Source organism: Leguminivora glycinivorella, chromosome 1 (assembly GCF_023078275.1).
Source record: "Leguminivora glycinivorella isolate SPB_JAAS2020 chromosome 1, LegGlyc_1.1, whole genome shotgun sequence".
NCBI classification, from domain to species: domain Eukaryota; kingdom Metazoa; phylum Arthropoda; class Insecta; order Lepidoptera; family Tortricidae; genus Leguminivora; species Leguminivora glycinivorella.
In genome coordinates this window covers 10,785,261-10,803,635 of record NC_062971.1, presented here as the reverse complement: position 1 = coordinate 10,803,635, position 18,375 = coordinate 10,785,261, and the positions used below count along the sequence as shown (strand labels likewise).

The following is an 18,375-nucleotide window of genomic DNA, read 5'->3' as shown; positions in this document are numbered from 1 at the left end:
AATAGAGTGCCCACCGGTTATATATGGTAGGCGTGTTCAGTGGATACATGTAGAACTCAACATCATAGTGTACTAATGGAAAAAATAGATCAGTTACAATTGCCCCCCAGTCGAGATTTGTCCCGCTGTACCTTATGCGTTCCATGCAGCTTTAAAATGTTGGTACTGCAATCACTCTGATATTTTATCATGCTTTAAATGAAATAAAAATGAATGAAAAATTACAAGTGATACCTGCCTCCAAATGAAATATTTATCACAAAATCATAAGTTATAACTAGTCACAGCCTGTGTACCGGGGGCAATTAAATATAAAATTGTTCTTTGTTTTGTTTTTGATACGTCGAAATAATGGAAAGCTCGTGAAACACTTGTGTGCGTGAGTTCACTGCGGCCGGCTTCAGTCGTGCTTTGCGGCAACAGCGCGCGCCTGAAAACCTCCGTTGAAAGCTCCCCACCTCCCGCCTACACTTGCATACAAAAATCAGCGGTTTCGGCACCACAAATAAATTTTTAAAGAAGACAAAGACATGTAAGTAAAATCTCAGAAAGACACAATGCATGACAAGTCTAACGATGACACCGATAAACCTTTTGTGTGAAAATCCACATGTTGAATATTTTAATAAAGAACTGTTGCTTCATTTTTTATAAGCTCCAAGCAAGAACTATTTCAAACTATACTTAAAAAATGTATGGCACGATTATACACCTGATGGTGACCTGCAAATGAATTAAAGCCAATAATGATTTTTGGTCATAGTACAAAAAAACAATAGTTTTGAATTTCCATTGGCAACCTTCCAATTTCGAAGAACTTGAATGGCTGTACACCTTTTTCCAACAAAACGTAGTGTAATAACTAAATTATGTGATATTTTAATAAGTTAACCTGTTGCTATTGTTTGAAATTTTATACAAGTTATTGGTGAACATTTTAACAAATAGGTACAATAAAGAGTATGCCTATATTTTATTAAATCCAGGGATAATCTAAGTACCTAATTAATATTGTAATAGGTATATAAATATGAACGGTCATAGTCATAAATAAATTTTATTAATTTAGACTAACAGGATATTTCACAATGGTTTATTGTATATCATATTTAAACAAAGTAAAATTGTAAGTGAATAGGTAAAATATTAATATTTTCATTGGCAACCTTCCAATTTCGAAGAACTTGAATGGCTGTTACACCTTTTGCCAAAAAACGTAGTGTAATAACTAAATTTTGTGATACTTTAATAAGTTTACCTGTTGCTATTGTTTGAAATTTTCTACAAGTTATTGGTGAACATTTTAACGAATAGGTACAATAAAGAGTATGCCTATATTGTATTAAATCTAGGGATAATCTAAGTACCTAATTAATATTGTAATAGCTATATAAATATGAACGGTCATAGTCATAGATAAATTTTATTAATTTAAACTAACAGGATATTTCACAATGGTTTATTGTATATCATATTTAAACAAAGTACAATTGTAAGTATTTAAATAGGTAAAATAACTTGAATAATTTGAAGGTTTAATATTTATTTTAAATCTACAATGTGTCTTGTTCCATGTTGTTAACACATTTACACGACACAGAAAGTAAATACTTTTCACTTCATCATAATTTTATTATAATTATTTCAAAATAATAATATTTTCACGTTGTCAATTTGCCATCTGTTTTGATATTTACTAGTTCGCAAATGAATCGACTATAAGACGTGGCATTTTGCCAAGAAGCGTATCGATTGGCATGGTTGTCCTTAAACTTAACCTGTCATTAAGTTTACCACGATTGCTGCCTGGGAAATGCATTGATTACCTGAACGATCGATAACCAGCATAATGCACATTACCCATATACAATGGAGAGAACTTACATACAGAAAAGTATTTTTAGTAATAGTTTTATAAATTAATTAATGTACTGTTGCTAAATATGTATTCACATCGAAACTACATACAATAACTGTTATTACATTTTCATTCTCCAGACTTCGGAGGTAGTGACAAATAAATATCTAAAGAAAGAAATATTATAAAAAACCTAACTAAAATTCAAATCTCCCAAATATGGTCCAAAATTCAAATATGGTTCTAAATATTTCGTTTAGGTGTGTCTTTTCTTATATTTTTTGTAACTGCTGACCTGACTTTATATAAAAGGATGAACATACTCGGACTAAGCCAAAAAAAAGGACCATATTGGTATGAATGAATGATACTTAAATTCATTTTGAAATTGTGGACCACAGTTGCAGTATTGTACTATAGTTTGGGCAGTTTTACGGTACATAGGACATTTTCTTACACAGACATCCGACCGACCGATCATGGCGACCGGTCTGGCGCAGTCGGTAGTGACCCTGCCTGCTGCGCCGCGGTCCCGGGTTCGAATCCCGGTACGGGCATTTATTTGTGTGATGAGCACATATATTTGTTCCTGAGTCATGGATGTTTTCTATGTATCTAAGTATTTATATATTATATATATCGTTGTCTGAGTACCCACAACACAAGCCTTCTTGAGCTTACCGTGGGCCTCAGTCAATCTGTGTAAGAATGTCCTATATATATTTATATATTTATTTAGACATGTCGATGACCTTGACCGTAGGTACACGTTAGGAGCTGTCTGCGTTAGAACTTATTGTATTGTCTTTTGTCGCGTTTGTTTGACGACGTTTATAAACGTATCATGGTTATTATTTAGAAATAAGTCGTGTGTTTACTAATATGTTCGACATGAAAGCTGTTTATTTATGTAGGTATCGGTCATTAAGATGCGTACCTATTCAAGTTCTATTTTCTGAATATTATTATGGAATAATTTTTATTTTTTAATATAGGTATTTTTATTTTCATCTTTCGTGTGAGTTATAATGGATTATGGATGCTTAAGAGAAACGGGGGTGACAAGTCTAATCGCAGCTCTCAGTTTCGTTTTCGAATATTTCACATTATCGAAAACATTTTTCCATAGTTTGATGAACGCATTAGCCATAATTAGGCCCTTTTATCTGTAGCCAAAATTTTTTTTTATAAAGGGCTACTTTATTAACAAATTACACTTAAGGTATAGCGGGACCAATCTCAACTGGGGGCCAAATGTAACTGGTCCATTTTTTCCATGTTTTACAATGTTTGCATTATTAAATAGAGTGTCCACCGGTTATATATGGTAGGCGTGTTAGTGGATACACGTAGACCTCAACATCATAGTGAAATAATGGAAAAAATGGATTAGTTACAATTGCCCCCCAATCGAGATTTGCCCCGCTGTACCTTACATACATTTTGAAATATTAACTCTTATGATATGATGATAAAATATCCATGAGAAGTCCAGGAATCGGTAAGACTAGTTAATCGATGTAATGTAAATATTTAAAGACGAAAATAGGGACTTACTTAAATGCAATACATTTTTTCTTTTATAACACCTGAGTGATAGATCGTATATGTTGTATCATTCCAGGGCTGCTCCAGAAGGGGCACCCGGCATGCCGCCGTCGGAGCCGCAGACGGGCCCCGACGGGGAGATCATCGGCGGCCCGCGGAACATGCAGCAGGTGGCCGCGCAGCGCAGGCTGCAGCAGACGCAGGCGCAAGTTGACGAGGTATAACCACTTACATTCTATTTGAATCCTGCAAGCGAAGTTCTATTTATAAATATGTTTCAATTTGTGGGTAAACACATCTTCATTGATTGCATCTTGTTAACTAAAGGGGCCTGTTACTAAAGCGAATGATACTGACAATGTCAAATAACTAACGTAGAAAAAACTTACGAAAATAGTTATCACGTATAGATATTGCAATACTCGTAATTTATTTGGCTTAGGTAAAGTCAGCTTTTTGAAAGTCAACATTCCATTTTTAATAATATTATTGTTAATAATATTATTTGCACAAGAAATTTTACATAGATACATACATACATACAATCACGCCTGTATCCCATAAAGGGGTAGGCAGAACACATGAAACTACTAAAGCTTCAGTGATACTCTTGGCAAATAAGGGGTTGAAAGAAAACGAAACTGTGACATTGCAGTGACAGGTTGCCAGCCTCTCGCCTACGCCACAATTTAACCCATATCCCATAGTCGCCTTCTACGACACCCACGGAAAGAAAGGGGGTGGTGAAATTCTTAACCCGTCACCACACAGGCTAATTTTACTTACCTATATATGATTTAATTTTCTAGGTGGTGGATATTATGAAAACCAACGTCGAGAAAGTTCTGGAAAGGGACGCGAAATTATCAGAATTAGATGACAGAGCCGGTAACTAGACATTTATTTTTACAAAAATGCTTTCTTATGTACGAGTTAAATAGTTACGCAACAACGAAATTCATTCGATGTATATAAACAACACAGTTTGATATAGTTTGTTCATTATTATTTTTTAATTAATCTGTAAAAATCTTTTATTCGATGATACAGATATGTAATGTATATTCATTACAGATGCACTCCAGTACGGTGCGTCGCAGTTTGAACAACAGGCCAAGAGCTTAAAGAACAAATTCTGGCTTCAAAATCTAAAGGTAATAATGACACTCCATATATTAATATCACATATAATAACGTTCCTTTTTTGTATCAATGACTTGTTGCTTGAATTAAACCTTAAAAAGAATAGGTAGCCAATTATAATCGTATACTTTCCAACATGAGCAAATCCACTAAAAATAAATATAATGTATTACGTGTCAACTGAAAATGATATTATAATATTTATACATAATTTAAAATTGGTTACAGATGATGATAATAATGGGTGTGATTGGAATTGTCATAATAGGCTTGTTGTTTGGTAAGTCATGATACAATAAAAACAGAATCCTCAATGTTGTCGAGTGACCGAAGCTTAGTTAACACAAAGTTAGATTTCAAAAGCAGTCAGAGTTGAAACACAGTTTATCAGAATCAGAATTTTAATTGGTTACTATTATTTCGTATGTCAGTTTCAACTCTATTGCCTAAACCCGCTGTTATTATATGTTATGATTGGCTGTAATTTAATTATTATTTTATTAGGTGTTTTGCAAATTTCCTTCCCAGCTGTTAACTATTTACGTGAGAATTTCCTATAGAGTAAGAATTCTCATGATATTTCGTCAAACCTTCTATTCTAATATATTTTTATAAGAGGATGCATCGACACTGGTAACGTCATCCGACACTTTTTTTTACACATTACAATTTTTGTTCTACGTAAATGGAGCTTTTAGGTGTACTTCGACTCTGTACACGACATATTAATTAACATGTTAAAGAACCATCTGCCTGGTTATACGTCACTTATTTTGAGTACATCAGTGACTATAACCAATTATACACTCACAACAATAAACGTAGCAAGCCTCCCTTCTAGTGCTAAATTTAGTTGACTAAAACAACACTATCCTAAGGTAGAGGGTAGCTGCTTCGAGGCAATGTTCCGCTTATGGCTGTTTGCAGGTGATAACATTAAACAAATATTTGGTTAGTTCGATACCGCGGCACCCCGACTATGACTGCCATCCCAGCGGGTGTATCGGACATAGCCAGCAATATCACTATGTCAGCTAATACTATTCATTGTGAGTAATGTTAGTCCTTCTGTCTTTGTCTCTTCGACTTCCTTCCTTCTTCAACATCAGATCTTATGCTTGCGCATGAATGGAGCTTGAATTACATGTTGCATGAATCTGGTCAACCCCAGGTGAGTAATATATTTAAACACACATATATCAACATAAAACATAACAATTCATCGTATCTACTTATTGCAGATGTCTACAATTTTTGGTATCAATTGATAGTAGAGCACTCATTCACAATTTACAACACATTTAACTTTTACTCTTTATTAAATAATATCTATTTATACATTTCTCGCTTACATAACACTATTTTAATATTATATTTATATATATTGTTACTACCATAAACACGGGATTCTGGTAAGATACCCCGTTTAAATTATTTTTATGCATAACTTTTTACTTAATATGTACATTTTTAACAAACAGGTGATTGGATTGGTATGGTAGTATGTATTTACCTGGTTACTTACCTACATATAATTGAATTCGACACACTTAGCTCGATCAGCTTAGGGACTTGTAATCTATTCTAGAACACAAGGTGTACCAGTTAATGACTTGCCACAGAAGCACATTTTTCATTTAAAATAGATGGCATATTGATGTTCTTATTTATTTTTCAGGAAAATACATGTAAGTTTCTTATTCAACGCATCTGTTGGGTTCTACTTAAACCGGGAAGCTGTCTCCAAAATACATGCTACGTAAAAACTAGGTACTTTATATTCTACTATCTACTTGGTAAATTAGGTAGCAACTTTAGAATCTAGAATACCTAATAATGGAACAAAATGGGTAAATAACAACGTTATGAAATACATATTATATACTTAGATACTTAAAGAAGAATACCAAATACTTAAAGTGTTAACTTGATGTTACCTAAAGTTGAACCACTTAATGGGTCTAAGGTACTAATTTCATTTAAGTACCTAACCATTGTAAAATTTTAATATTTCTTATTCTATTATTCGTTAAAATGTATGGGGTAAAAAGTATATCAAAGAAATACTCAAAATTCTGGTAATATTGTATTATAATTTATTTGCGTGCCTTGTTCTAGGATACTATCTATGTACAAGTCCTAAATAAGCGTAACATTTAAGTTCTGGTTTGAGACCTCGCTGCGCGCTGTGACGCTGCTTTAATTTTAACTCTAAATCGGCCTATGAATGCTAGAAAAAATGAAAAATAAACTTATATTAGTGAGCGCGTTCTTCCAATAGTAGTCGAACCTTTATCGGTATTAAATATAGCATTCTTATTATAACCCACGTACTAAAACAGGATAAATAACATAAATAATCACGATATTGGTTGTTTATAAACAAATGCAATAAAATACGAAATGTAAAATCGTGACACCAAAGTTAGCCGAAATAGAAATAAATGGAATTGAATTATTAAGTGATAGGTGTATAGAATTAAGATATATCTTGTTTATTACAAAATTGCATATCCGCTCTTTACTGATTGGCAAATGTAGTCGGAATATAAAAGTAGCTGAGGGAAAGAGAATGCGAACCTGCGTGCCGTCAGATTATGGACTTATGGAGCCTCTTGAAGTCAATTATTTGCAAATGTATATGTTACACGTTATTAAGGCTATATCATTATTTGCTAGTATCAATGTCAATTAGGAATTTAATTTAAAATCAAAGAAATTCTGTACTTGAGGTACATTCTTAAGCGATGTCTAACATAAAGTTATTTTGATTAAAATGGACTGTATTTATAATTTTTGTGTAAATCGTAGGTGTAATCTTAAAAAAATTGCTTTTATTTATTCTTGTGCCTTCGATTTTATACGAACTAGATATTTTCACCCTTATATGAGTTAGACGATCTTAGAATTCGATTGTCAGTTAGTTTCACAATTATTGTAGGACCTAGCTGTTATTTATTTTGAAATATTGAATTATAAATTTAGATGAAAATTGTGAGTATAGATTAATAATATGGTGCCATTGACAATATTAGTTCTTTTATAATAACTGTGGAATAATGCGTGTTTCTACTGTATCCATAAAATGGGAGATTTTGTGGGTATCTATAACTTTTGACTTTTTGGTGTTGTGCATATCACATAATATTATAGATATTCCTTAAATCTACTTTATATGCACTTATGTTTAGCAGATTATTATGAATACAATAGAGTTTACTCAATTCGTTTTAATGATTAAATCTTTAAAGATACATATCTAGTGATATTCCTACTACCTATGAAACTAATGAAGATCATATTTCTTACAAGCAGATCGATTCGTGGTGCCCCAAACTAAATATTGAACCTACATTTTGTAAATACATACTCAAACTTTTTGACCTTCATGTTGTTTTTCATAACCAAAATCATATCAATAAATAAATTCAAGGTTTTATAGAGTTATACCTATTTATATTACAAATTTTGATTCAACGAATAGAAATAAAATACTTACAATTTAAATTTATGATGTTGTGATTGTACATATTTAATCTTGGACTTATTTTTGGCCTGAAACACTAAATTTTCAAGGGTGAAAACTGTTCTTATTTTTTGAATATCTGCACAGCAAGGGCGTCGTTTGACGACATTTTCATAGGTGTTTATTATATGTAATAGAATACAAAAAGTAAACAGTTTTAGGTTATACAATAATGTGATTAAAATAATTACATAATTAAATTGTTGTTTTAACTATTCCCATCCCCAGTCTCAGGTTATTCATGATTTATTGCCAGAATATTTTGAGTAATGCAATCAAAGAAGCAGTTTTGATCCTACCTAAGTATCTAGTTAAAAACGGAGTCCAGAAAAATGACGATATTACATATATAGGTATAAACGGTCAAACAATTCTTGTCCTAAAAAAGCAAAATTCAAATTTAATAAGTATTTCACGATAAACTTTCGCTCCTACATTTTTCAAATTTGCCTCCTTTTTTAGCGACAATATTTACTTGATCGTCTATTATTCATTAAGATTTCGATTATATTAATTTACTAGAGCTAAATGTACAACATACTTCTTTCGTCACTTTCGTCAGTAGGTACTCTTTATCGCCTTTGATCATAATACGAGTATGAGTTGTTGGTCCTTTTGTGAATTTCGTTATTCGTCATGATGACTTTTGGCATTTTCGTTGTTTAATGTAGGTTCCAGTAAAAAATCAATAAAAAAAAGTACTTAAGTAGAAAGTACTGCTGTTAGTGATTTCGTTCTGTAATTATTTAAAAGTCGTCAAGAAAATGAATTACGCGCAGAAGTGGCAACTATGGAGGTTTTAATTTTTTTTTATTTATCTTTTCACTTAGGCTAGGATTTATAATATGAATATAAAAGTAAAATAAAAAAACACTTACAAAACAATATAAGAACATTATAAAAACCTAATCTAGGGTGCCGCCAGTAGCAGGGCAGGGTCCAAGCTGCCGGTGGTTAGGGCTGCAGAGAGAGGACCCGCCGGACTATCCACGCTGTGTCCAAGATCACCGCCTTCTGCATATCTGACCCTTGACCCAGCCACCTAGCGAGAGTCTCTTAAGATGTTGGTCGAGACTCTTCGCTATGAGACCGTTCGCTGAAACGACTATCGGGACAATGATCGTTGAATCAACATCCCACATGGCGGTTATCTCGTGAGCCAAGTCTAGGTACTTACTGGACTTGTCCTTCTCGGCTTTCACGAGATTCTCATCATAGGGGATGGTTTTAATTATTCTTAGTAAGTACTAAAATAATTGAATTTAAATGTGCATAATATTCATACACAACTAAACCATCCATAGAAGAGATTAAGCTGATATGATTGTGGATTTAAGTTTCACGTAACTTCAATACAAATAAATTTTCCGAAATAAATAATTTTAGCTATTTATTTTAAAATTTAAAAATAACCTTAATTATTCAAACCTACTTTTGTGACATCGACATTATCACGTAGCATCAACTTCAAGACCTTATATTATCTATGCTTGGAAAATATATTCCTTCGTTACCCTTCGTATGTTTGTTAAGAACACAAGTCCATAAAATGCGTGAGTAGTATGCACATTGTTTCAGAAACCATTCAAGATTAGGTAAATCTACAATCGACTTTACTCCTAAACATTCTTGAGATTTTTTACACTACGAGTACGTAAACTAAAACATAGTTGTAGAGCTGTAGAGTTTTGTAAAAATAGTATCATGACATTCGCGAACCTCGCGATACAGCCCATTACTAGTAGTTGAAAATATCATATTTAGATTCTATGAAATACTTCACGATTGGCGGCATTGTACATCATTTGATAAAAACAAGAACACTACTACGAAAACCGCATTTTGAAACTAATGCTGCCCCATCCCTTTCACTTGACATTAGACTGGCGGTAGTGAAAGGGATGGACGCAGTGGAGTTAGTTTTTCAGTGTATGTGGCCAGGGCCGTTTCAGCGCTCTGCGTCATTTGGTGCCGTAGCGTCGCCAGCCAGTCTGCTCCCGCTTTTCCTAGTTAGTACCGGACACTTGCAGCTCTTGGATATCGCGGAAAATACGCGAAATGTGAGTAATTTATAGCTTTACACGTACTGCTACCAGTTAACATGTGTTTGCTAAATGATTTGCGAGTAATCTAATACTTTTTGAAGCTATGTTGGTTGAACAGTCTATCAATAAAGTTTATAAGTGAATTTAAAAATTTCGCGTTAAGTGTTGAATAGTTTATTGGAAAATGGATTAAACAGTGGTACAGAATCTAGGAATGCATGGTTCTTACAGTGCTTATTAGCCTTGGGGCATATTATTTCGTGGCAAACTAAAGTATGTCAAGTTAAACTGCAGTAGTTTTTGACGCATTGTGGAGTGAAGTTTTAGGTCTGCGGATTTGAGCCTTATGGTTTTAAATATTAATGGTATTTGTTTGGTCGAATTAAACTAGAAATAGGAAAAATGAATGTAGGGCTTTAAGAAAACCTTGTTCTAGTATGGTGACGTCAACTGGCAATTTGCCAATTTTTGTATTGATTAGCGAATACTAGGTTAATATATACTCCAATGACATATTTTCTTTCGGTTTTTATGACTCAATTATGACTAAGAGGTGAAGAAAGTTACTACAATGAGCAATAAAATTCTCAAAAAGTTAGAACATTGGGATCACGTCGAAGTCTTCAAAATAAAAGACATGACCAAAGTGTACTAAATTGCTCCTATATGTATACTTAATACATAGAGGTACCCATCTATGTATGTGAACTCATATGAGGGTTTAGAGGGAGGAGATGGTCCTTTTTTGTAATTACAACAGAAAAACATACGGTTTATTTAAATTTTGATCGCTTTACTCGTAATTTTGTAATTCAGTTAATTTCACAAGTATTGAAACGATTTCATTTAAACATTTTTTATCATAGGTATATGCAGTATTTTTCATGGTATAGACACTACACATGTAAACACAACATCATGAAAAAATGCGTAATTGGTGAATTAAAATTAATCTTATCAAAATGATGAGAGTAAAAAAGAAATAGGTTCTGACCGAGATCCGTATTCTGTAGTTTAATGCGACATTCGGAAAGCGGCGGCCGAAGGAGACACAGTGATGTGACTTTGCGTTTTGTAATACGCCGCTCCCCTACCGTTGTACGCCGCTCCTGATCAATGTCATGATCAGGCCATAAGAACGTTCTTTAATATTTATCTATCTTAGGGGCAAAGACAAGGAAAAAGATGCGGAAGCAGCCGCTCCGCCGCCAGGTCCGCCGGGGCCACCTAAGCCGCGCGAGCCGCAATACGGGCCCGACGGCGAGCTGCTGGGTGGACCACATACTATGCAGCAGCAGGCGGCGCAGCGGCGGCTGCAGCAGACACAGGCGCAAGTCGATGAGGTATGTTGGCTAATTGTAAACTTGACCGACTGACTATGGCTGCCAGGTCCGTCGGGGCCGCGGGAGCCGCAGTACAAGCACGATGGCGAACTGCTGGGCCGCCGGCCCTCACACCACGCAGCAGCAGCTGACAGGGCTGCAGCAGATACAAGCGCAAGTCGACAAGGTATGTTGGCCATTTGTAAACTTATTAACATGCTATAGTGGTTGCGTCGAGGCCCACACCATGCTGCAAGCTGCAAAGTGGCGGCTCCAGCGGATACAGTCCTACCTAAGACCTTACGTAGTCGTTCTGATGTGTCGTAGACTGTGGCGGATCGCCCGCGGTGTATATACGAGTATGTATGGTGTGTTTACAGAAGTACGAGAGCAGAAGTTCTCGGACAGTTTCTAACACATTTTCACTCGGAGTGTGTGTGACACATTAAAGAGGACATTCCCTGAAGTTGACACGGATACAGAGTAGTAACAACCCTAGACGTCACTTCTTGTCTAACTGCGTAGTGAGTGTGTGGAACAGTTTACCCGAAACCGTAAGCAGTGCACCTACAGTGAACTCTTTTAAAAACAGACTCGATAAATATTTATTAAATGGGCAAAACACAAGTGCATCAGGACATTGACGTGCACGTATCAGCTTTAAGCTGCCTGAGCATTAACAAATAATAAAATAAAAATAACATAGCATTACATACGAAGCGGGCAAAGTTACGACTGAGTTCGAAGGGCTCGGCTTGTGTCAAGCTAAGCGACATAGGCAGGGAGAATAGAAGTATAAAGGAGGAACATCTGTCGAAGTACAACAATCGCAAAAATGACCGGCTGAGGCCTTGTAATTGCAGTTACAAATCTCTCCGCTTGGAGCGCATGTCTCGCTCAATGATCAGCGATATGACATGACATTAGACGTTCTTTTCTCTAGGTTGATTTCGTCAGACTGAGCAAGTCAAGACGTAGTCCCGTGGTAGTGCGCTGGCTTCGTACGCAGATGTTCTCGGGTTCGATTCTGACAGCGATTTTTTTGCTTTTTGTTTTTTTTTATACATTAATTTTCTTTTTGTGTATTTTTCTTTGTGTTTATTTATTGTTTTATTCAGACAAATGTTAATTTAAGCCCCATGCCCCATGTTAGGATTCTTAGGTAATGTTGTAAGTCTTGCGAATGAAATTTCGAAAAGTAGTAACAAAACAAAATATTTTTGGACATTAAAAAAATAAAAAAAAAACAAGAAAAATATTAGTAGATAAAATAAAAAAGATCTCATCAGGATTTGAACCCGGGACTTCTTGCTCCGTAGGCGAGGTCACTACCGAGAAGGCTAAGAGATTGTCAAACCCTTATCTCCCTGCTATTGCAGCGCCACCTATCTTTTCTTTTATATGTGCACTTCTGATACTTAAAGCTTTCGCTCCTTATATTTCTAATCTCCATAGACATAGGTAAAGGTTACTTATCATAAACGGTCACAATCGGTTAAATGTAAGTCCACTTACATTATTACCATAAGCAGGTTATTCCTAAAGGTAGTCCTATTATTCCTAAGTCTTGTTATCGGATATATTTTAATATACCTTATATGGCTTCAAAGGCAGACTAGACAATCTAAAATTATTGCCAGTCACCCACCTCCAATATTTTTGTTCGTTTGGTTTAGTTAATAAGCTCAATGTTGTCATCGACGATGATATTGATCATTGACGAATGATGATTTTATAGGTAACCTTAAATAAAGACGATAGTTGTTTTTGCCATTGATTCAGTTTGTTACTTTACAATCAGTTTACATAGCAAATAAATACCTTTCTTGAAATAAAATGTCTAGAAAAATATTGTTCAATTATCAACTATTTTTAATAAATTTTATGTTTGATATCATTACAGGTGGTGGATATAATGAAAACAAATATGGACAAAGTCTTAGAGAGGGATCATTTGATATCGGATCTCAGCGAAAGAGCAGGTAAAGTATCAATTAAGTTTAAAATATTAATTGAAGACAGTTCTTAACTTAACCCTTTAAATTCATTTACAGAGGCTTTAGAGGATGGCGCTTCTGCATTCAAGAGCCAAGCAGCCAGTCTCAAGAACAAGTTCTGGCTTGAAAATCTTAAGGTAGCATTCCATTAGTACCTTGTTAATTTAATTAGCTCACTAAATTCACATAAACACATATCTCCGGCGCCAAATAAGACGAATACCGAGTCTAGTTTGCAATGAGATACCTAAAAAACAGTGTACTTATTAAGTAATAATTGCAATATCGTACACTATAATTTATGCTTAAAGATACGGAATAAGGAGTTTCTACCATCATACGTTATTAAGTCGTACCTGAAGGCGCAGTCCTCAAACCAAAATATAAGAGAAATGGATACATTGAAAATAATGAGAATTTTGAGAACTTTAACTGAAAATAAAAAGAGGCACATGTCATTGAAATGAATAAATTAGATATTATAACGTATTTCAGATGATGATAATAATGGGAGTAATCGGACTCATAATAATAGGTATTCTGTATGGTGAGTCGCTACTAACAACTATTTTTTTGTTTAATTTGTTCCACCATTTTTTAAGCACAAGAGTTTTCGTATCTTGGGAGAAACATAGAAAATATTCACTTAGAGTATGAGATTAAAAATGGTTTCTGCAATTATTTAAATTATATTATTTAATTTTAAATATACCTACACCTTAGCCAAATAATTCTAACATGTGATGTTTATACTGAAATACACTAACGTGGAGCTTGATACATATATATATTTAAGTACCATATAATAGCTGCTTGAAGATTTTATTCTCATTTTCAAATGACACATCATTACAATCTACACGTATTCACGTAATAGTTTGATAAACATTTTTTCCCCTCACTAGCTCGGAAACACGTGTTTTGTCCTTTAATACCAGTGGGTAAAAACGCATTTTATCCACTAGTGGATAAAGTAATTTGACCTTGAATAGAGGCAAATTTTCTGCTTTAAAATTGATAAAAGTGGGTTAATCTAGTGATGAAGGTGTTTTACCACATGGGGAACTACTGGAAGCAGTGATAAACGCGTTTTTTGCGTTGTAGTTTCCTCGCTATAGTGAGGGGAAAAGTTTTGTGTTACACACGAGTGCAAATGTATTTTACTTTTCGTGTGTTGAAAAACTCGCAAGTTAAGGATTCTATTCTCGAACCACTCGCTTCGCTCGTGGTTCAACTATCGAATCCTTTCGCTTGCTCGTTTTTCAATTCCACACTCGGCGTTAAAATACAACTTTGCACTCTTGTATAACAAATAACTATTAGAATAAGTAGATCGTTTCATTCACGACGTCGCGAGCTGATAGCTTATATTTTCAATGCTAATATTATTTGGGAAAAAAGGCATCGTGAATGACAGGATCTATACCTGGTGTTTCCTGTAACATGACCAAATAATTAAAACATTGTTTGTACTCCTGAAATGATGATCTTTAATTTTAATTACAAATAAAGTAGCTGAACTACAGTTGGTTTAGTATAAGGTTAGAGGACAGGCTACTTTGATTTATTACTGTTATAGGAAGCACCCGGTATAGGTGATTGTATTGATTTAGCTAATTTGACAAAGACACCTTTAGAGGTTGAATTATTTAGTTTTCTTTTACTTCCTTGCTTGTATGCAAAATGTAAAAAAAAATGTGAAAAATGCGATACGAGTAGGTATTTTAATCTTATTAATATTACGCTGAAGTCAGTAGAATCACCCAGTAGTCTTTCGAACTATAATGTAGATTACGGAGGCAGTGCAATGACACTGAAGTATGGCAGAAAATTTGGTGGTTAACACTATGCTGGACACTACGCCTGACACAATGGGAAGAACATTTAAATGGGATGGGAAGGTAAAAGTATGAGTGCTCGACACGCTAATGCCCAATAAAGATTGAAATTGGCATCTACTGGGCCACTGTCGAACACTGCCGACCTAGTCGAAGCGTTGGCGCTACGTGGTGATAGTGTGGTACTTTTACCTTATACAGGGTGAAATAAAAAGGACCGTTCAAACTTTGCATAGTGACTTTTGAGGTCATAACGAACCACTTTTATTGGGGGGCCAATGCTGAAGTCACGAAAACTAAATTGGCTGTTCCATAGAAATAATAATAAATTTAATAAATAGTCAAAATGTATGAAACCGCCAATTGTTTTTTTGCGATTTCAGAATTGGTCCCATAATAAAAGTTGTTCATTATGACCTCAAAAGTCACTATGCAATGTGTGAACGGCCCTTTTTATTTCACCGTGTATAGTATGTAGTGTCCACCAAGGTGTTAAGCGATGGGTCGCGTATGTGTGTACTAGTAAATGTTTTTTGTCAGTCCGGTACAGTGGCGGCGATACCCCGGCGGTGGTGCAGGCGGCCCCGGCGCCCGCGGCAGTGGCCCCGGCTGCGCCGGCTGAGGGCACCCCGCCTCCAGCACCCGCGGCTGGCAAATGTAAGTGCTGCTCGTGGCTTGTGTCAGTCCGGTACAGTGGTGGTGAAACCCCGGCGGTGGTGCAGGCTGCTCTCATACTTTTTATCTATCTGTGAATGACATATTACAATGAGGTAGGTGTCTGTGAAAGGTTTTATAAAAGGTATATACCACGAAGGATAACTTATATGAATTTTCGTCCGTTGCCATTTCTTTGTCCCAAAATCCTCACAAGATGTTCAAAATATGACACAGATTTTGGCAAGTTTTACTATTTCAAGAGTTTTACTACTTAATAATGATTAATGATCGAGTGTTTCTTTTTTTACAGAATCCACATGGAGAGCCGTGCTCAAGAACATGTAGCCAAAACGTGCTGTTAATTAAAGTGAACAGGATACTGCGCCTAATTATTTAATTAAAAGAACAAGCAGTACTAACGACCCTAGTAACATCATTTAATTTCAGTAAATTCTTTACTCGTGGACATAACTAGTTTAAATAATCTTGTATTTTCTTAAAGAACATTACTCTTATCGACCTGTTAAAACATTCAAATTGACTTTCCCATGTTAAGAAATACCCTAAGTTAAGTTATATTAAGTTATAAGATGAAAATGAGGCTTAGTAAGTGAATTATTTTTCAAAATTTGAAACGGAGACCGTCCAGTTTCGTCAAAAATGTGATATAAATGACAATAATTAATTGCGCGCTGTTCATTTAATGCCGCTTCCACAATCGGTACGCAAACTGGATGAGAAATGTTGCTACAGGAGTCAAAATGTATGTGGTCAAAAAGTTGTGTAAAGAACTTACATGTATGTGGACTGTGAGAAGTTAAGGGGCGATAGATGTACGAAGCTAAAATAAATTTTGAGAATAAAATATATCCCCGATTACAGAGTTACGAAAGATAAGACAAATACAAATACATTTTACACAATCTTCAAAATACGCCACAACGCAATTGAAAACATCTAAAACCTAAAAACTGCTTCGATCGTAGCTCGTTACGACTCTTACGAGCTATAACGCTCGAAGTTGCTCGAGAAACATGCTCAGCGCTTTTAAAGCACACTGGCAGAGAAGGTTGTTTTGTTAGTTCGCGAAGTCGCTCGAACGTCTGTCACCCCCTTTATAAATTAAGAATACACAGCCGCAAGCGCGTGGTCTCTGTGTATATTTCCCGATTCGTATATTTTTGGGCAGCAATGCTACATCGTAAGCCCAAACTTATGCGGAAACAAGGAAAAATGTGTTTAACAGACAAAATGTCTTCAATTGGCAAGTTGACATATTATTTTTTTCATCTGAGATTAATTTGCAATTTGAATACCTACTTACTTAATAAAAAATAAAAATAAACTAGAACACAACCCTAGCAGCAAAACGGATAGAGTAGAATACATAATATTTAAATTAAAAATGTAAATCATATAACATCAAACAACGTACTACCTACATATATGTCATTGGCGTGTTAAAGACTTGTAATTAAAGAAAAGAATGATATTGTAACTAGTGAGAGTTGGGCTGTGTTTATTAAAGGTATGTAGGAAATTGTAAAATAAAGAATATACCATTTTCAGGTCATTATGATTTATTTGTTCGTGATTGTTTTTATTTGTTCTCCTAAACATTTTTTTACAGGTAGGGTTTACTAATTAAATTAATATTTTAAGTTACAATCTAGATTACTAAAATATTTAGTCTAGTTTAGTTGATTGTGGTTACTTTATTAGAATTATTAAGCCCATAGAAATATATTTATCAAGTATAAAAATTAATACGGTGATTGGTTTTCATTTATTTATCACCAGCACTATTATTTAACACAAGATTTACGATTTCTATCGACCCCTTATTTGCCAAGAGTGGCACTGAAACTTGAGTAGTTTCATGTGCTCTGCCTACCCCTTCATGGGATACAGGCGTGATTATATGTATGTATGTATGTATGTAAGATTTACGATTGCCGGAGCGTCTCTTATTACTCGTATATCTATGTCTAATAGGCATCGTCAATGATCAAACTAATACTACAGGTGACTTGTTTCTATATTCTTGTACATGTACAACATATACATGTAACATTTAAACTGTAGACAGATAGGAAGTTAGGTGGAACATTTCAATATTCAGCTGCTACATACAATACAAATACATACTTAGGCTCAATGTTGAAAATATGTAGGTAATAATCATATTTTAAAATAATTTGTTTTAAGTACAGTCACACCGGCAAAAATAAGTGATGATTTCTGTACCTTGTCGCTTTTAATCTTTTGACAATTTAGTATGACATTTCAAACAAGACGTTAATGTGACAAGGTATAGAAATCATCACATATTTATACCGGTGACTGTACTTATTATACCTAATAATTATGCTTTACATTATTTTGTAGCAGTTACATTATCTTTCAGTTGAGAACAATCTGGGTTTCGGAATTGACAAATA

General features: G+C 34.6%; 2 protein-coding genes across 5 annotated transcripts; both read left to right on the top strand.

Moving 5' to 3' along the window:
• The first annotated feature begins 420 nt into the window (after nt 1-420).
• Nucleotides 421-8,269, top strand: LOC125226698 (vesicle-associated membrane protein 2-like). 3 transcript variants are annotated; one of them, XR_007177113.1, is made up of 7 exons: nt 421-532; nt 3,483-3,624; nt 4,216-4,294; nt 4,481-4,560; nt 4,778-4,829; nt 5,477-5,598; nt 6,228-8,269. XR_007177113.1 is itself a non-coding variant. In XM_048130763.1 (7 exons), coding segments are annotated over exons 1-7 (450 nt in total). In that variant the 5' UTR covers nt 421-530; the 3' UTR covers nt 6,230-8,269. The 3 variants fall into 3 exon arrangements, 2 of the variants coding, with proteins under 2 accessions (XP_047986720.1, XP_047986733.1); XM_048130763.1 differs by having other exon boundaries at nt 5,506-5,598; XM_048130776.1 differs by lacking the exon at nt 5,477-5,598.
• Nucleotides 8,270-9,987: 1,718 nt separating this feature from the next.
• Nucleotides 9,988-17,690, top strand: LOC125227983 (vesicle-associated membrane protein 2-like). 2 transcript variants are annotated; one of them, XM_048132428.1, is made up of 7 exons: nt 9,988-10,135; nt 11,286-11,463; nt 13,346-13,424; nt 13,497-13,576; nt 13,935-13,986; nt 15,818-15,934; nt 16,245-17,690. In XM_048132428.1, coding segments are annotated over exons 1-7 (510 nt in total). In that variant the 5' UTR covers nt 9,988-10,133; the 3' UTR covers nt 16,247-17,690. The 2 variants fall into 2 exon arrangements, with proteins under 2 accessions (XP_047988385.1, XP_047988377.1); XM_048132420.1 differs by lacking the exon at nt 13,935-13,986.
• The last annotated feature ends 685 nt before the right edge of the window (nt 17,691-18,375 follow it).